At 43.9% G+C, this 20,221-nt stretch overlaps 1 protein-coding gene across 3 annotated transcripts; it reads right to left on the reverse strand.

The window, feature by feature from the left end:
* Nucleotides 1-1,818: 1,818 nt before the first annotated feature.
* LOC131569083 (scaffold attachment factor B1-like) lies at nucleotides 1,819-20,021 on the reverse strand. 3 transcript variants are annotated; one of them, XM_058821310.1, is made up of 21 exons: nucleotides 19,796-20,021; nucleotides 18,321-18,408; nucleotides 17,281-17,345; nucleotides 16,912-17,190; nucleotides 15,709-15,771; nucleotides 14,859-14,886; nucleotides 13,404-13,908; nucleotides 12,899-12,945; nucleotides 12,400-12,500; nucleotides 11,954-12,103; nucleotides 11,756-11,856; nucleotides 11,159-11,295; nucleotides 10,538-10,626; nucleotides 9,922-10,058; nucleotides 9,029-9,322; nucleotides 8,284-8,421; nucleotides 7,080-7,119; nucleotides 4,843-4,955; nucleotides 4,034-4,146; nucleotides 3,781-3,847; nucleotides 1,819-2,220 (listed from the first exon to the last, which is right to left on the reverse strand). In XM_058821310.1, exons 1-21 carry the CDS (start codon nucleotides 19,988-19,990, stop codon nucleotides 2,100-2,102), a joined length of 2,871 nt encoding a protein of 956 aa, XP_058677293.1. In that variant the 5' UTR covers nucleotides 19,991-20,021; the 3' UTR covers nucleotides 1,819-2,099. The 3 variants fall into 3 exon arrangements, 2 of the variants coding, with proteins under 2 accessions (XP_058677293.1, XP_058677294.1); XR_009275763.1 differs by lacking the exon at nucleotides 4,034-4,146 and having other exon boundaries at nucleotides 17,281-17,444; XM_058821311.1 differs by lacking the exons at nucleotides 17,281-17,345; nucleotides 19,796-20,021 and having other exon boundaries at nucleotides 18,321-18,390.
* Between the last annotated feature and the right edge of the window lie 200 nt (nucleotides 20,022-20,221).

Raw genomic sequence — 20,221 nt, forward strand, 5'->3', positions numbered from 1 at the left:
TATTAATCTCCTATAAATTGATGGGAATATGGGTGAGTTTCCCAAAAAACCCAAACCAACCCCACACTCCTTCTGTGTGAGTCCCGCCCTTCAGCAAATGAACTCTTTGGTGTTGTTTTCCTGTTTAGTTGTTCTGTGACATTCTGGATGTCACTCAGGTCCCTGTGGATCCTGCTGGGATTCCTTTGGAACAAAAAGGAGCTGTGACACTGGGACAAAACAGTCACACTGGGACTGCAGCTCCTGGGGCTCCTCCCTGCCCTCACCAGGAGTTCAGATGGCTTTGGTGGATCCCTCTGTAGTAAATCCCCAGTGTCACTGGGCTGGGGACACTGGTGAGTCCCTGGTGTCATTGTGCTGGGGAGAGCAGTGAATCCCCAATGTCACTGGGCTGGGGAGAGCAGAAAATTCCTGATGTCACCGTGCTGGGGACACCAGTGAGCCCCCAGTGTCACTGGGATGGAGACAACAGTAAATCCCCAATGTCACTATGCTGGGGACAGCAGTGAGTCCCCTATGTCACTGGGATGGGGACACCAGTGAATCCCTGATGTCACTGTGCTGAGGACAGCAGGAAATTCCTGGTGTCACTGTGCTGGGGCCACAAGCAAATCCCTGATGTCACAGTGCTGGGGAAACCAGCAAGCCCCCAGTGTCACTGTGCAGGGGACAGCAGCAAGCTCCTGATGTCACCATGCTGGGCACAGCAGTAAATACCCAGTGTCACTGTGCTGGGGGACACTAGTGAGTCTCTGGTGTCATTGTGCCAGGGGACAGCAGAAAGTTCTTGATATCACTGTGCCAGGGGACACCAGTGAGTCCGTGGTGTCACTGTGCTGGGGACAGCAGCAATTCCCCAATATCACTGTGCTAGAGACAGCAGTGAATCCCTGATGTCACTGTGCCAGTGCCACCAGCGAGTCCCCGGTGTCACCCCCGGTCCTGCCCTGCAGTTCCACCTTTAGCCACAGGGCGGCGCAGCGAGCGAGCCCTCAGGACGCTGCAGTTCCTCCCGGCCACCGCCAGGCGGCGACAGCAGCGACTGAAATGCAGCCAAAATTTCAGACTTTTCCAGTTTGTTAGACTGGAAAAAATAAACACAGAAACCTCGATTTCCTCCTCACAGAATCGATTTTCTTACAAATTCAAGGTGTGTATGCTTAATTTTTACATATATATATATATAAAAGTTATATTTGTATGTTTAAGAGCTATATGTATCTGTACTCAGAATTCCTTACCTTCTAAAATTTCTGTGTATTATACAGATGAACAGGGTTATTTGGAGAAACCCTCAGGTATTCTATAAATTAATATTATTTTTCAGTATGTGTGTGAATAAGAAATTTTAAAGCAAGGAATTAAAACATAGGAACAGGAAGCCAGAGGGGGATGGAAGAAATTCTCATTGAATTCTCAAGCATTCTCATGTTTGGCTTTTAGGTTTTTATGCCGAAGGTGCAAAGCAATGAACAGAGCAGGCTATCAGCATCAGAGGGAGGCGAACAAGGTGAGCACTGAGCCCTAGACTGAACTCAATCCTACTTTTCAGGCCTCCTTCCTTCTTCATCCTCTCTCTCCTTCCCCCTTTCTCCCAGCTTTCCTTCTTCCTCCTCCTTTTTCTAACCCTGTAATGACAGAAAACTAAAATGGAAATGTAGAAAGAATATTGGCACAAAGGAAATAATTAAAGACAGGCAGAGTCTGCCAGGCCCCAGATCTAGCACTTCTCTTCAAATCTCACAGTGCTAAAAGCAGATTGTGGACCTTGTGAGAGGTTTCAAAGACATTAAAGAGACAAAGACTCCAAAACAAAAAAAAAACAGCAGCCATACCAATTTTATTATTTCTGAAAAATGGAATGTTTCACTTACAGAAACTTAAAAGCGATGTCTGACCAACACCATGTTCATTACAAACAAACAAACAAAAAATAAAACCAAACCAAACCAACCCCAAACCAAAGTTGACACAGGATTTGGCTACAGCACAGCAGCAGTCTGGCATTTTTAGAATCACAACCTCAAGGTGACCCTGGGTTAATAAAACTCCCAGCCACGGTCAGGGGGCATTAAACCCCCCCTGGGGCACGGGAGGCGTCAGTAGCGGCGGCTGAAGCGCGGCTCACCCAGCCTGGGGCTCCTCTGGGCGCCTGCAAACACCCCGGGCACAGCCTGGCCCTGCACGGCCGGGCCCTGGCTCCCGGAGAAAGCTCCGCGCCTGCAACGACAGCAGGGCAGCGCTGAGCCGACAGACAGACACACAGACAGAGAGACACACAGACAGAGAGACACACAGACAGAGAGACACACAGACAGAGAGACACACAGACAGAGAGACACACAGACAGAGAGACACACAGACAGAGAGACACACAGACAGAGAGACACACAGACAGAGAGACACACAGACAGAGAGACACACAGAGAGACACACAGAGGCTCCCGGAGAAAGCTCCGCGCCTGCAACGACAGCAGGGCAGCACTGAGCCGACAGACAGACACACAGACAGACAGGCAGACACACAGACAGACAGGCAGACACACAGACAGACAGAGGCTCCCAGAGAAAGCTCCGCGCCTGCAATGACAGCAGGGCAGCGCTGAGCGGACAGACAGACAGACACAGACAGACAGACAGACACACACAGACAGGCTCCCGGAGAAAGCTCCACGCTTGCAACGACAGCAGGGCAGCGCTGAGCGGACAGACAGACACACAGAGAGACACACAGACAGAGAGACACACAGACAGAGGCTCCCGGAGAAAGCTCCGCACCTGCAACGACAGCAGGGCAGCGCTGAGCGGACAGACAGACAGACAGACACAGACAGACAGACAGAGCTCACTGCCAGGGCAGCACTGAACAGACAGACAGACAGAGCTCACTGCCAGGGCAGCACTGAACAGACAGACAGACACAGCTCATTGCCAGGGCATCACACACCTCTGGACAGACAGACACACAGAGCTCACTGCCAGGGCGCTCCTGGGGAGCTGAGACAGCTCAGGGAAAATGAGATCCAATTCTTATCTTGGTGCAGATGTGGAATGGGTTATGAAGATTTGTTTAGCAAAGGGTGATTAAGAAATCAGAGGGTGAGTAAGAAAAGGGTGTTAAGAAATCACCCTTTGCTAAATAAATCCCCTTAACCCATCCCACATGTGCACAACAACAGGTGCAGCAAGTGAAGGCAAGAATTGTTCCTCATTTTCCCTGAGCTTTCTCACAGATCCCCAGGAACACCCTCCAAACACCATCACCACAGTCCAGTTAAGGAGATTTGTTTAGCAAAGGGTGATTTCTTAAATGGACTCTGGGGATGGTGTTTGGAGGCTTTTCCTGAGAAAGCTCAGAGAAAATGAGAAACAATTTTTATCACTTGCTGCACATATGTTGTGCATATGTGGAATTGGTTAAGGAGCTTTATTTAGCAAAGGGTGATTTCTTACTTGGACACTGTATTTGGAGGGATTGACTAATTACATCAAAGCTGTGTTGGACTGTGTGGCAAGGGTGATGGGTTTTTCTGAAGAGTAGAATTTAGTATTAGTATAATAAAGTGATTGATCTACAGTCATGGGGAGAAACTTCTGGGCTTTTTGCCTTTTTAAGCAGACAAAGAATATTTTAGTCACTCCATCAACAGGGGGCATATTCCTACACTCTGAAAGGTGTTTCTTTAATTTGTTGGGGTTTTTCTTCCCCCTTGCCAATCCAGGCTTATACAGATCAAAGTATCATAAAAGAATTATAAACATTCTGACAGAGGTTCTTACCCTGATGTCCCTCCTCGAGTCATCCCATGGCCTGGTCCTGACTGACCAGGCATGCTTCTATCACCACCTAATTCAAAAAGATAAAAAAAAAAAAAAAAAAGAAAAAGACAAGTTTTTGTGTTTCCCTAATACAAATGTCACCTTGTTCCCAGAACTGCATTTGATTTCTCAGTAATTTAACTACCACTAGAAGGTTCAGCAGCAGTAATTCACAGAAAAGAACCACAATCACACTGGTAAGCAGCAAGTGTACCTTGCCATCTCTCATGATCCCGTCCCATCACTCCTCCATCCACATTTCCCTGCCATGTACGATCTTGATGCCCCTCTAACTTTCGACCATGATCTCCCCAGTCACGTCCATCTCTTAAAAAAATAAAAGAACATCTTCTAGGTATGTCCCCTACCCACTGAGCAGCACAGGGTAAAGCCAAACACCATACCCCATGCCAAAGTGTGTTAAATGGTTAATCAAGCTACAGCTGTAGCCACCCAACCACTCAAAGAGAAACAATGACAGACAATGCTGAACAGCATCCTTCACACAACAAAACTGGGCTTTTTTCATCCAGAGACATCATGGATATTGCAATGGACTGAAATACTCAGGCATGGATCAATTCACTGGCTGCCACTCCTCTGTCTGAAAATCATGCAGCTGGAATAAGCCCAGCTTGATTCACTGGTTTAAAGAGAAACCACTACAATTCAGGTGAGTCCAAGTTCTCTACCCCACCACTGCAGACTTTTCACTCAATTTCCTTTAAAACCTGACCACTGGCCATGAATGAGAGTTGTGTAGCCCTTACTGTAGAAACAGACTGAATCTCATCTGTAGAAATGAAAGTTATTTACAGGAGAAGCACAGTCAGGAGCTGAGCTAACTGAGCAGCTCTTTACTCACTACAGAGCTTCACGTGGCAATTCCCTGCTCCTGCAGATGCTCAAAGATCTGGAGAGAGGATTCACACTTGTCAAGCTCCTTGTGCTGTCACCCTCCAAAGGCTCACTGAGGAGATGTGAAGAACCCCAAATCACTTCCCTGCTGTGGGAGGCACTAACCGGGTCTGTGGGGGGATCCCTCTTCCCTCACTCATCCTCCTGTCGGAGCCGTAGCCCCCCCAGCTGTCCCGGGAGTGCCGCTCGGGGCCCCCGTGCCGCTCGTCGGGGTAGTGCTGCAAGGCAAGCAGGACACAGTCACAAACACCAACACAGGTTTTCTGCTAGTGTAAGAGCCTAAATGAGGCATGTGGGACTCTAGGTGGCTCTTTAAAATGCATCCAAGACATTACAGCAGTCCAGGGTTGTGGGTGACAGAGCCTGTGCCTGCAGCTGTCAGCCCAAGCTGCAGCCAGGCCTGCAGACCCGCATTCCTCATTAAGGCTCTTTTGGATGGCACCGCACGTTGGGCGCCACTGTAAGAGCCTCAATCAGAGATGTGGGACTCCAGGGGCTCTTCAAAATGCAGTTTATTGTATCCAAGAGGTTACAGCAATCCAGGATTGTGGGTGACAGAGCTGTGCCCACATCTGTCAGCTCCAGCTGCAGGCAGGCCTGGAGTCCTGCATCCCTTATTCAGGCTCTTGCTAATGGCGCCCCACTTGGGCACCACTGTAAGAGCCTAAATCAGAGATGTGGGACTCCAGGCAGCTCTTCAAAATGCAGTTTATTGTATCCAAGACATTACAGCAGTCCAGGGTGGTGGGTGACAGAGCCTGTGCCTACAGTTGTGAGCCCAAGCTGCAGGCAGGCCTGGAGTCCCACATCCCTCATTCAGGCTCTTGCTAATGGCGCCCCACGTTGGGCGCCACTGTAAGAGCCTAAATCAGAGATGTGGGACTCCAGGCAGCTCTTCAAAATGCAGTTTATTACATATAAGACATTACAGGGTCATGGGTGACAGAGCCTGTGCCTACAGCTGTCAGCTCCAGCTGGAGACAGGCCTGGAGTCCTGCATCCCTTATTCAGGCTCTTGCTAATGGTGCCCCACGTTGGGCGCCACTGTAAGAGCCTAAATGAGGGATGTGGGACTCCAGGCAGCTCTTCAAAATGCAGTTTATTGTATCTGAGACATTACAGCAGTCCAGGGTTGTGGGTGACAGAGCTGTGCCTACAGCTGTCAGCTCCAGCTGCAGGCAGGCCTGGAGACCCTTAGTTTACGTTACCAATGCATTATATACTTTTCTTTTGGTCACAATGCATTATATACTTTCCTTTACTGAGCATCTTAATACAGTACAACCAATCTATACCTTAACTATTATCTATAGCCCATCATAACTACTGTAATTTCCATATTCATGTTACTACTCTCCAATCACTAAAAGTTAGTACATTACAGTTTAAGCTAGAAGTTGTTTTTCGGTTTTCTTGCAGTGGAAAATTCTGAGACTTTTTTTCTACTTGAAACTTTGCTGACTTGTTTGCCTGTGCTGTCTTTCTGCTCGGTAAAAACATCTTTGAGGTGGATTTATCCTTTGTTCTAAGCCATAAAAACCCCTTCTAACTAACACACCCTTTGCCTCCTTGGTTATCCAGTAAGACTGGCTCAGCAATTCTTTTCTTCTATATCAAAACTTGCTTCCATCTCTATTCCTTCATCAGACTCTACATTTAAAAATCTTTCTGCTAAGTATACATATCTGTGAGATTTTCTTGTCAAACTTTCATTCTTCCCAACATTCTAGGATTGCAAAAATTTGGTTTTTTGGTAAAAAAATTATAGCTCTCTCATTTTTTCAAGGTTCTGTTGTAGGGCATGGCTCATTCCAGACGTTTATTTTTCACTGGTGGGAGAGATCTTTTTTGTTTGCTAAGGTTTTTTATGTTCTTGGCTTCAGGTTTTAAATTTTTATATAGAATATCTGCTCACTTCCTACCTCTCTTCAGAAATGAAAGGTTTTGAATCCCATTGTGGCATTGATTTTCACACCTGTCCTTTTACAGCCTTGTTTCACTTAGATAAATGTGAGAGAAGGCATCCATTGCCAGCAAAGTAAGTACAGCAGCTCTCTCTTAATACCTAAGATGGTCAATGAAAAAGCTTTTACTACCACACATCAGCCTGAAAAGATGCTCCCATCACTCAGATGTTTCCCCTTGCCTGTATCTCAGGCTACCACCCCAGAAAGCAGGTAACCTAATGATTTCCTTTATCCTTATTAGCACACAAAATTAGTTCTGCTCAAGTATCTCAGGTGAAAGAATTGTGTTTGTGTTGTGTGCACACTGTGTCCTTTCTGCTTTGGGGTCAGCTTGGTTTGATTTTTAACTAAAGCAGTAATTTGGTTGTAACATACCTGCCCATCTCGATCTGGAATTCCCCTTGCACAGTCTCTCCTGGAACAAAAAAGACAAGTTCCAGTTGAATCAACATTGTTATTCTAATTCCAGGGTCTGCATGAAATAACACATGAAAAGTTAACTTTCATTAGGCTGTAAATCTGGATGCTAATGTTCAGTGGCAAGATAACTCAAAAGAGTTCTTATTTCATAGCATAAAAAGAGGTAAAACTAACACCTATCACTGTAATATGGGTAAAAAAGGCAGCACTGAGGATGGCCAGGTACTCAGTGACACAAAGGGAGAACACTGAGTGAATCTAGCAGTGTCAGAAAAGAGTTACAAGCAAAAAACAAACAGCACAGTTTTCACCAGAGATCCCTTGAGAGCAAACAGAAAGAAATCTCATTGGCACCATGCAGAAAGTATTTTCCATTCTGTGGTGCTAAAAACCTGCATTAGCCAGGCTGCAAAGATGAAAACAGGGAAAGTTTTAAAGCAAAAGGAAAAGGCTAAGTCTTAGGGATTCATAAAGCAGACTTCCATACAGCTTGAGAGGAGCTGTTGTATCTCCATCAACATCATGGCAGACTGCACTAGGACTTGGCTTATAATCTTTATGCAGCCTCTTTCTATGTTCCTTGTAGCCACATTTCCCTTCACAGAGAAAAGCAAGGCACAGTTCTTCCAGAGAATATTTCTAACATTCACATTTTCTGAACCTCAGAGAAAGAAAAACCAATTCTAATCTTATTTGCTGTGCCTGTGTTGTGCCAAAGCAGAATGCAATATGGATATAGTTTACCCACAGTGATGGTGTTTTGGTTCCTTGGCCTGTCAGGGCCAGGTGTGTGTGTGTGTGTCAGGACTGTGGGCTGACAGTCATGAGATTCCGGGCAGTTGAGTGCCTGGCAGATTCAGTTTAGATGTAAGGCAATATAGTAGAGAATAATATAGTATAATAAAGTAATTAATTAGCCTTCTGATAAGATGGAGTCCTCCTCATCATTCCTCCCTACCACGTGGGTCGCCCTCTTTCCATAGTCCCTAACCCACAGAAACAAAGGATTACAAGCACATGTGCAATCAGACATGAGAAATGCACAGGAGTGATTCCTTTTACTCTGCTGACACCAAGAAGACACCAAATCAAGCCACAACAAGACACCAAATTTCTCTGAAGGCACAGGAAGGACAAGAAGAGGCAGTGCCTTGCCAACCTGTCCAAGCAGTGCTCCTGGTAGCGGCCGCGGTCGCGGTGGTCGAAGTCATGGAAGCGATCCTGGCGGCCAAAGTCTGAGTGGTAGCGGTCATCCAGCGCCAGGCGCTTGGCCTCGGGCCAGTAGGGGTCATCCCTCCTGCACACACAGGGCTCACATCAGCAGCAGCCCCAGAAACACCTCCCCTTTCCTGCTCTCTCAAACTCATCCAACCCAGGAATTAAAAATCTACGTGTGTTAAGCACGAGTCGCATTTTGGTTTCAGAGAAAATTTGGTTTACCAAAAATAGCTTAATTTTAGTACATGGTGATGTGAGAAGAGAATGAGTATTTTTTCCCTTACCATTTAGAGTCAATACAAACAACTCTACTATTCTATTAACTCTATTAGTACTACTCTATTAACTCTAATCGTACTACTCTACTACTACTACTCTATTAGCACAACTCTACTACTCTATTATTACTATTCTACTCTCTATTACTCAAAAAAGTAACAACTCTGCGTTGTTACTACTCTTGGTCATCCCTCTCTGGGAAAGAACAGTAGACTTGAACAAGGCTTACAAGTGGACAAGCACAGTATTTGGTCTTCTTCAAATTTTTTTAGTGTTAGAAGCAGCACCTAAAGGGTCTTTTAGCTGTGAGCTCCCATGACTGCTTTATCCAGAGTGCTCCCCATTCCCACAGGCTCCCCAAGGGGATGTGGCTGAGGAGTCTGGGGCCCCACTGCCCTGCTCCTCACCTGCTGTCAGGATCATAAGGCCTCCTCATGGCGGATCTCCGCTCCTGCTCGTAGCGCAGCTGCTCCTGCTGCCGCCGCAGCTCCTCCCTCTCCCTCTGGATTCTCTCCTGCTCCCGTCTCCTCTCCTGCTCTATGTGCATCCTCTCCCTCTCCAGCCTCTCCCTCTCCAGGCGCTCTCTGTCCAGGCGCTGCCGTTGGAATTCCAGCCGCTCCCGCTCCCTCTGCAGCCTCTGTCTCTCATCGCGCTCGTGGATGGCTGCGAGGCGCTGCTCCCGGTCTCGCCTCTCTCTCTCTCTAATTTAAAAGAGATATTTAGTTTTTAATCGAGATTCTTCAGTCCAAGCTTTACTGCTTCTTTGCTTTAGGCTGTGTTTCTTGTTTCGTTTTCCCCTTGTTATGTTCTCCCCCTTCTTTGCAATTAAGCTTAAGGGAAAATAAAAAACTCCATACAAATGACAGATGCAGAAATTTTCACCTTTGCTTAAGTAACACAGTATCTACTCTTAAGTCAGGTCTGAAAAAGCTTTCAGAGAGTACAGCAAGTCCTAAGACAAATCTGATGCACAAAAAGTATTTACAAGCTTCAGGGGAAAAATCAAGGAAATTGAAATCCAGTCAAGTGGAAGACAAAGCCTGAAAGCACCTATGGAAGTCTCATGAGAGCATTGATTTCAGCAGTAAAATCCTCCATCACTTGGCATTATGTCTGTTCTAGCAGTAATTAGTATGAAACCAATCTGAAATAGTAATTAGTCTGAAATCAATCTGAGATGTCACTGTTGGAGGGTCAGCACAGCACTGCTTTGAACAAAAACACAGAAAGGTAAGGGAGTCAAAGGTACAGGTAAGAGGTAAAAAATGTCTTTGAAAGTTCAGAGGTGCTGGGAACTCACCGGCGCCTCTCCGTCTCCCTGATTTCTCTCTCCCTCTGCCTCTGCCGTTCCCGTTCTCGCTGCTCCTTGATTTTATCAAAGGATAAAATATCCTGCTTCTCCTTGCTCTCCGATTTGCGGTCCTGGCTCTTTGTGCTCTGAGATGAATCAGAACAAGGCATGAGCTGAACACGGTGCATTTCCTAGGCAATTACCTACACTATGTCAACCTGAACAAAACAGGCTGCCATGCCTTTCTCAGAGGTAAAAAACAGTGGAATTCCAGGGAAAAGTACCCCAAATTTGAGCAGAACTTCTAAATATTACAAATAAATACTAAAGGAACACAACCTGACTTGCAGTGATTTCAAACAACACACACCAATAACATTCCAAGCTCAGGGAAACACATCATCCTAACACCATTTTCATACTGCAACTCGACTTCTTCCACTAGGTCAGCAGTAGAAAAGTATAAAAAAGGTGAAACAGAAGCATTTCCCCTCTGCCACATCATTAAAACCCTGATGCTTTTCCAAACGGATAATTGTACCATATTGTACCCCTTCATCTCTGAGCACATAAATCTATTTGGCACCTGTTTTTACACAAAAGCTTCTCTGGAAGTTGGCCTTACCCTCTCTTTTGATGCAGAGGTTTTCACACTAATTACTGGCTCTCCTTTAGATTTATCCATTACCACTGTCCTCTCTGTTCCTCGACTTGCTAGAAAACAAAACAGAGCCAAAATAAATGGTACAAAAGACATTCAGCAATTCTTGCAAGATTCAAAACTGTGAGGACACTAAATAGTAAAAAGTTATTTTAATGAGGTTTTTAATAACTTATGGAATTTATTCATGATTTAAATAGCTTGCCAAGATTTGGCCAACATGAGGATGGGAGCAGTAAATTTATCAAAAATTACAGCAGTATTTTCTGGCAGGGACGACAGCTAAAAGAATACAAATTTAATTTAATTCTTCTGTCCACAAAATACATTATTTGCCACAGTTAAAAAAAAAAAGCCCAAAAAAGGACACAAACCACACACAGTGTCAGGTCTAAACCCAGTGGCAATTCCATAAGAATTATGGAAACTGTTTTAAGTTATTAGAAATTAAAGTAAAAATTTTCAAGGTGTTTTCTGATGTTTGTGCCAGTTTTACTAAGTAAGCTCCTTTTCACTGAATTATCAATCACATCTAATAATGTACAAGTATCCTTGAAAACATTTCTGAAAGACAGCCAGCATCACCTGATTTGCTTGCCCTGGATCTATCAGAAGATCCAGTCTTTTGTTCATCCTTTTCTTTTCCTTCTTTTTCATCTTTTTCTGATTTCTTAGCATCCTCTTTTTTGTCAATCTTCTCCTCCTTCTTAATACCAACAGATCTACAAAAAGCAGGAAAGCAAAATGCCTCTTTCAAAAGCAACAAACCACTTGAAAAACCAATGTTGGAAGTATCACTCCCTAACCACACAGTCTACCAGAAAGATTGACTAAATCCTAGAAATATTTGTCAGTTAAAAGAAGAGTCCAAGACAGAGTCAAAACAGAGGACAAATGACTGGTAAAAATAATGGTTTATCTATAAATAATTTGATTTAGTATCCCCTTATACAGCTAACAAGTTTTTATACTAACACTAAAGAGCTTTTTATTTCTGGACAGAGAGTCAGTTTAGATGCCCTTACTACTGTAAAACATCAATTTTCCAAGCATTATTCCTATTTCAAATGCAGGATAAAACATTAAACAAAGATTTATTACAGTTACTGTTCAACTTGGTCACCTGGCTGTATTTGAAATAAGTGGTCTTTAAGTATCATAAAATACAAAACAACACTTTACTTCTCAGATTTGGACTCTGCAGAATGGTGCCTGTCTTTTTCCTTCCTTGTTTCACCTTCCTTTTTGTCAGAAGGCTTTTTTCCTGCTGGTTCATTTTTTGCCTAGAAATTCAGCCAGAAAGAATTCCATAGTCAGAGACAGAGATTAAAACTGCATGATTTTATTTTCTTACAATGTCATGAAGTAGCTGCCACTTACCTTTTCCACAGAAATCATTTTACCATGCAGCTCTGTTCTGTGGAGGTGATTAATGCACTTGGTGGCCTCCTCAGAAGTTGACATTGTCACAAAGCCATAGCAGCGAGCGCCAGGGCTGCGAGCATTTGTCACCACTTTTGCACCAACCACCTTTGGGAAAAAACAAAATATTCAGTGTTTGCAGGTCTGTCACTAAATAAATTCTAACTTAATGACCATTTCTTAGAAAGATTTGGATGGGAAAGGACTTCTAAAAGCCATTTAGTTCAATCAATGCCCCCTTCAATAATGCAGCTCAGAAAATTCATCTTCAAGTTGCTGAGCAGGGCAGTAGCTTAAGGCAGATATACACAGAGAAGGGTGAGTGGGATTGTAAAAAGCAAAATAAAATTGAATAAAAATTACTACCACTTTCTGGTTTATTAATTTACATATCCACTACATACCTTTCCATACTTGCTGAAAAGGTTCTTCAAATCTGTAGCTCTAGTAGAGGAGGAAAGTCCACTAACCCACAAATTTCTGCCAGAACCACTTCCCACACGGCCTGAGGCACAAAAAACATAAGACCACATGAAACACAAATGCAGGAGAACAAAATTCAGAACCCTAACTCCTCCACATTTTTCCTTCATAAAACTCTCCATAGTAAATGTACATTTGAAAACTCTTAAAAAGTTTGTAGCTACAGATTTTCTTCCTGCACTTCAATTACTTTAAGGAGAATTACAAAGTATCAAATGTTAAATCACAAAAAAATACTTATTTAAAACTCAACTCTGTTTGTTAATAATGTTACAGAAGTTACAAAGAACTGTTATTTTAGTTATATTTTGAAGGGCTGTGTTACAACTGCATTGAGGGTTCACTGAATTAACAGTCCTCTTTTTTACTCCAAGTCCTTTGAAAATAAAAAACCCAAAAAACCCCCAAACATGCACCTACCTTTCTCATCTTTTGTGACTGCTTTTGTATCTTTGTCTTCAACAGGGCTAAAGACAAAACACCACATTACTCAAGAGATCATATGCAAAAACACCATTAATTCTAGACAGCACAACTAAAATTGGATACCTACCAGTAAATTAGTTCCAAAATAAACACTATTATTGGCAATTTTCTAGAAGAGTGACAGGAAATAGGGATTTGTACCCCTAAACGGACAATTCTGTTTCCCACTTCTTCCTGGCCAAACCAGCACATTAGATGACAGAAATAAGAGTAATTTGGGGAAAACAACCTTTGAAGGTTGAGGAAGGAAAGAAATCAAACCCACTGTTCTTAAGAAAAAAAAAAAATATATCTACACATGGAGAAATAAAAGAGACCTTTAGGAATAGGCTACAATTTCATCAGTCTCGGAGGCCAATTGAAGGAAACAGCTTATTCGCATCACTTAAGGACCAATGATAAAAGATAGCATCTGGTCTAGAACGGAGAAAAAACAAACCTCTTTTTCTGATCACCGCCCTCACTGGCTGAGGACTCTTTAGTGGCAGGGGAAGATTCCTCAGAATTAGCTTTGTCTTCTGCTCTCTTGCCATCTTCTTTGCTATCTCTGGCTTCGGCACCTGCGCCTTTCTCCGCTGCCTCCCCACTAGAGGCTTCCAGGCCTTGGGAGCGTTTGCTACTCTGATCGCTTAGGGTCTCTACCACTACACCTTCAGAGTCCGGGGCCTCTTCCTCGGGGCTCTGTTCACTTGTCTCCCCTTTTGCTACCACTAAACGCTTTGCTTCCTTCCTTGCCAAAGCTTGGGCCGATTTGCTGTCCAAAGCTAAAGCATCTTCCTCCAGCTGAGCGGCAGCGAGAGCGTCCTCTTCCTCAGCCAGCCTCTTGCCTGGCCCCGCGTTACTGGCTTCCTGCGCACGCGGCCGCTCCGCTTCGGGAGGTTGTTCTTCGTTAAGTAGCTCAGATTTACAAGTTTCCCCCAAAATGTCGAGTATTTTCTCATTTTCTACGGATTTAACAGGAATAGAATGGCACAAGATTTAATCACCAGGGAAATACAGCAAATCACAAATGTGGAACTGGCATGGCTGCCACACTAACACCAAGAGAACTGCTAAGCTACACAGAGATTGGAAAACCCTAGTGTACACAGTGTTACACCTACCACGCTAACTGCTCTCTCACACCCTGCCAAATCAGCCCTAGCACCTCAACAGCCAAGAAAAATGCCCCCACAGATTTAACAAAAAACTTCAGGCTCAGCCTTCATATTCTTCAGCAAATCGTTCAGCTCTGTTTCTTCTCTAGTTAGCTTCCAGAGTCCGAGATGCTTAACTCAATGTATCAAGGCACTGAGAGTTCAATTTTCCAAATTTCTGTTGAGTTCTTTTAGCAGAGACAGTCCAACATGAGAACTGGGCATCTTCTGATGGTTCTGAGTGTGCATGCAGTCCAGACAGCGAGTGAGATCTGTAGCAAATTCCTGATGGCAGCGTGCTCCTTCTTCTGAAGTCCAGTCACTCCTGAATTTCTGTTCTGCACCAGAGCTTTGCACTGCCTACACTCCTGTATTTATATTTATTCACAGAACCACTGTACAGTGTGATATCACAAGATCTGTTTTCAGAACCTTTACATCTTTAAGGCTCGTTCCTTAACTTCACTCTGCAGTAACAGTTCTAGGGAACCATTTCATGGCATTAAACAAGTTTTCCAAGGGTGGTTATTCACAGATCTGGTGATATGACTGGGTTTCCAATCTCTATGACCCTGCATGACCTGGATTTTCCACCATAATAACGTACACTACAGTAATGCATTAAAAAAAAGAACCAAAAAAAACCAAACAGGGACGCAAAAAGCCTAAATGAAGAATGAAACTGTTTAAATGCCCAGGAATTTTTTTTTCATTTAAAAAACAATAAATCGAAGTAACCAAACAAAAGCAAACAGTACCTGGCTCCAAAGGTAACTCTTCAAGTTCCTGTAGTGAAAAAGATTTTAAAAAGGAGAAATATCATTATTTTATAAGCAAGATGCTAATCTGAATGACATTTTTTTATCAACCCATTACAAGAAATTATTCAGTAAAAGCATTACTATAATTTAGCCTATTTCAGCTTTGAAAACATTGAAATTCATACAAATTTCTCAGAAGAAAAATTTAAGATGCGTTTTTAACATCCTCAAACTTTATGTATGAAGTCTGTGAAAACTTTAAAACCTCTCCAATTCAGCCACCTGTTGAACACATGTTACACATTCACATGGATAAATAAATCAATAACTGTAAGCAGAATAAAGGAAAGATTATCCTCATGTTACCCTTCTCTACCCTGTGTGTTTTGAAGTCTCCTTTCTGAAAACAGCATCAACAGAAACACCAGCTTCACCTGGAGCTGGTGCTCTTAACCTACCAGAAGTGATCTGGAAACAAGGGCAGCATTTCAGGAATTGACAGTTCCAGCTTTCTTCTCACCCTGGGATATGTACATTTTTAATGGAAGTTAAACACAATGGAAGGCACTGAGCTGGTATTTATATCAGATAAAAGGAGTCCAATCTACCACCAAACTCAATGTGATACATACATTCTAAATATATTTTATATATGTATATACATATTTATATACATATATGATCTGATAAAGAAATCTTTGTTTCTATGAATAAATCCAAAGGCATTAATTCCCATTTTTTGCAGAGGAAGAATGTATCCACTATACACACACAGTTTCAGCATACAGTATTATATTGTGTATTTTATGCTTTTTTTGTTTGTAAAGAAAAACTGGCTACCATTTACCTTTATTATGGTTAAATCTGATGAAGAAGCATCTAAACTGTTCCCAACATCTTCAAACTCTACCTTTAAAAAATAAACAGGAGACACCTTGTTATTTATAAAGGAATAGTTTGAGTGAATCTGAGTGAGAAAACGAAGATTTGTATTTGCACTGACAGCTGTTACCCAGCACCCAAAACAACCAATAATGGTAAAAACTGAGTGATAACCACCACTAACTGAATAAAATCTCTCATTATTTCTTAACCATGATGGTAAGCTCACAAACATCTTTCAAGTATAGGGATTCCAACAGCAAAATCTGATTTTTATCCCTGTCATTTAGAGCAACAACAGAGTCAAAAAAACCTACAGGACTTGGTAATTATTTCCTTCACTGATGAAAGCAGATGATGGGAGCTGACCTGGCCTCAAGATATTTACTCACTCAAAAAAAACACCCTTTTTTCTGAGTATTTCCATTCGATTTGTGTAGGACAAGGATATGCCTGGGGACAGGAGGCCAAACTTATTTCTGCAGCTTTAGAAAAAATATACATAACTTCTGAACCTCGTAGTCAGTGTGGACACACAACAAAGAGCAATACTCCCCCATTAGATGGGGCAGAAATAATTTTTTCAAATGCTTTGTTGTACATTTCAGGAGATAAAGCACTTGATTTATCTCAAGGGGATAGGGATTATCCTCTAGCCCAGTGTCAATAGCCAGATAAACACAGAAAGTCAACATAATAACATTTTCAGCAACTGAATAACTGCAAGACCCAATCTTAGCAGAAAAATAACATTGAATATAATTCCCTGAATGGTGCTGTTCAGCTGAGGATAAAGCTACACTATTTGTATGCCTCACATGTTCTCTAAAATAAAGAGATTAAAATAGGAATAATATATACATTATAAATAATAAGGTGAAGCAGAGTTCAAAGCATGATTAAAAACAAACACTCTGTAAACCGCTATTAATACAATCACATATGTACAAACAACATTTAGGTATTTTAAAAATTAAGACACATATTTCCACAAATATGTAAAAAGAAATGCAACTACCATAAGAACCAGTACAGCTCCAAATTTTCTCAAGTACTCTTTAGCTCTTTTCCCAAGTACTCTTTTAGCTTTAGCATTTTGCTATTTAACCCAGAAATAAATAAATTTTAAAAAGAAAACCCCGATTCCACACACAAAAGAGATGCATACCATCACTATTGGTATTTCTCTTGATTCTTCTTTCATTTCTGAAAATTGTGGGGATGCCTCCAAGTTACCTACAGCAAACTCTGTAGGTTGATCTGGAAATTCTTTCACTTCTGCATCAACATTTTCTTTGCTATCAGACAGTGAGTCAAGAATGTTATGGGCACTGTAATCATCTCCACAATCTACTGCATTGCCATTGTCTATCTCAGCTTCATCTAACACACTGATATCCATCATGTCAATGTCCTGCAAGGTGTCCAAACTTGCTTCAATATCATCCTGTGAAAAGAAGAAAAAGGACATTGTCGCAGTCAGGGTGACTTGAGAGCCACCTGCCACCATCATCCCCTCCAGAGGCAGCCCCTGTACCTGTCCATCTCCAGAATCCTCCTCCAGGCCATTGTCCTCCACTCCTTCTTCATCTGCTCTACGTCCTAACAACATCATCATCATTAGAATGAGAGCAGAAATTATAACTGCACCCCTCAAGCTTTGCTTTTCCATCAGAGTTGGTGTTTCCTTCAGTTTTTGCCCTGTTTGTGAGCACCCAGTAAGTGACAAACAAGTCACAGTCCAGCACCTGGCAGCAGCTCAAGCTCTGTGACCTCCCCAGAACATTGGGCTCAGCTCAGATTGCAGCAATTTATTACCTCAACACTTATGAGAAGAAAAATAAACCAACCAAACAAAACACAGCATAAAATACTGAAATAACCCCACTCTAGCTGGGGGTTTCACTGCAGTGCTCTGCCCACCAGATGGGAATTATCCCAATTAATGAATTACTGAAAACACTACACCAGCCTCAGCACCAAGGAGCAACTCCTCAAATTCAGAGCAGCTGTTTGACCTTTTATGAATTTTATTTTCCTCAAAAACACAACACAAAATACTGAAATAACCCCACTTTACCTGTGGGCTTCACTGCAATGCTCTGCCCACCAGCTGGGTGTGAATTATCCCAATTAATGGAATTACTGAAATCACTAAAAACACTACACCAGCTTCAGCAGCAAGGAACAACTCCTCAAACTCAGAGCTAAGCAGCTGTTTGACCTTTTATGAATTTTATTTTCCTCAAAAACTACAAGCACATCACAACTGAAAAGTGAGAAGGATTTTAGAGCCAAGAGGACTATTTCATCTATTTCCATCCCCACATTAAAGGTGCTGTAACAGACATCAGGTGTTTTTCTGAGACTTGGAAATCAATAAGATTTAAAAGATCTCCTTCACCCAGAGTTGTGACATTTCACATTTTAGCCTGCATTTTAGCAATTGCACCATCACTCCAAATCAGAGGTAATGATAAAAATAAAACAAATTAGCTGGCAAAACAGTTGAGTCTCATCTCACAAATTTACATTTTGTGTAAACCAAATCTAGTAATAACAAGTCTCTCTAACTACCTTTGTTGGTTCTTTTTGGAGTTTTCTTCATGATATTTTCTGAAACCACTGGAATTTCATCAGGATTCCCTCCTTCCTCCTCAATAGCCTAATAGGGGCAAAAGAGAAAGATATAAAAATAGACATTAAAAATTTCATTTGTACATTTTTGTTGAGTTTAAGAGCTGCACACCAGAGGCTAAAAAATTCCAAACCATGAATCAGCAACTTGGATACACTAACAAAAAACCACCAGAGCAAAGCAACAAGCAGAGAGAAGGCAGTGACATGTTGGTGTAAGGTTATGGGAAAACTGTCAGCAAAAAAAGGCCAATCCCATAGCATTTGGAATTGTTTATCATCAATCTTACAGATGAAACTGTAAATTGCAGGTGTTTCTGTATTTGTGACCATGAGGAGAATTGTGTCAAGTACAGAGCAAGCAGCTGCAGCATAAGCTCCATGGAAAGCCTCTATAATTGTATTTCAGTTCTATGTAAACTATAATTAACTATATGTTGCTTCAAAATTTTAAATGTTGTACATGCCACTTTACACATGGCTTGAATTGCTGATAACGCTTGAAGTTCTTAAAAATGCTTTCTGATGAGAAACAGATTATTAAGCTGCTTCTTTTAAGATAGAGTGGCTAAAATAGAAAAAGAGCTGTTGTTTTTAAATAGCAGTACGAGTTTGGGGGTGACAGATGTGCATAAATGCGATTTGCACGTCCAAGATCTTGAAAGTGAACAGCATTTGGAACTGATCACAGACACACGGGTTGTTTTGACAGGGTAAAAAACCTCGGCTCTGAGACACAGCAAGGAGATCAGAGAAGGGATTCCTCATGGGATTAACACACTCAGCGGTGTGATGAGGATACAGTGAAAGGGCTACCAGCTAAACTGCCAGAAAAACGCAGCAAAAATCCCGACAGACAGCGCACAGAACCGTAAATCCAGCAGCTCAGAGAACAGCAGAACCCTGTGGTGCACGAAGCTGGAAATACCCGGGCCGTGCGCTGGGACCGGAGCGGGCTCGGTGACACTCGGTGACAGCAGCAGCGGTCACAGGGTGAGCCCGGGCCGGCCCAGCCCAGCCGGGCCCCGGGCGCTCGCACCGATCCCGCCGGGCGCCGAACGCTCGCACCGATCCCGGCGGGGCCCGGCCACTCGCACCGATCCCCTCAGGGCCCCGAGCGCTCGCACCGATCCTCTCAGGGCGCCGGGCGCTCGCACCGATCCCGCCGGGCCCCGAACGCTCGCACCGATCCCCTCAGGGCGCCGAACGCTCGCACCGATCCCCTCGGGGCGCCGAACGCTCGCACCGATCCCCTCGGGGCGCCGAACGCTCGCACCGATCCCCTCGGGGCCCCGAGCGCTCGCACCGATCCCCTCGGGGCCCCGAGCGCTCTTTGGCGCCATTTTCCTCAGCGGTGCCGCCGGGCCGGGGTCACAGCCGCTCTACGCACCCCGAGGCAGCCCCAGCGCCCTCACCTTCCTCAGGCGCTCCATGAGGACGCTCTTGTTGCCGCCGCTGTCCAGGTTGCGCTGCTTGAGCTCGGCCCGCAGGTCGATCACGCGCAGCTCGCTCAGCGGCCGCCGCCGGCTTTCCGACTCCGAACCGGGGACGCCAGGCCCAGCCAGGGACGCAGCCTCCGCCAGCCCGGCCGGTGAATGACTCTCCGCCATGGGCCGCGGTTCGGACCCGTTCGTGCGGGGCGAGGCGGGGAGAAGGCGAGGCGGGAGAGCCGCAGCTGCCGCCGCAGCACAAAATGGAGGAGACCCGGGGCGCAGGGGAGAGCGAGGGGGCGGGAAAGGGAGGGAGGCGCAGCGCGCATGCGCACCGGGACCCGGGCGGGCCACTCGCGCCGCGGCGCCGCCAACTCCGGAGCGGCGATTACGTCACGCGGCCGGCCGGCC

The sequence above is a fragment of the Ammospiza caudacuta genome, chromosome 28, assembly GCF_027887145.1.
Source record: "Ammospiza caudacuta isolate bAmmCau1 chromosome 28, bAmmCau1.pri, whole genome shotgun sequence".
NCBI lineage: Eukaryota > Metazoa > Chordata > Aves > Passeriformes > Passerellidae > Ammospiza > Ammospiza caudacuta.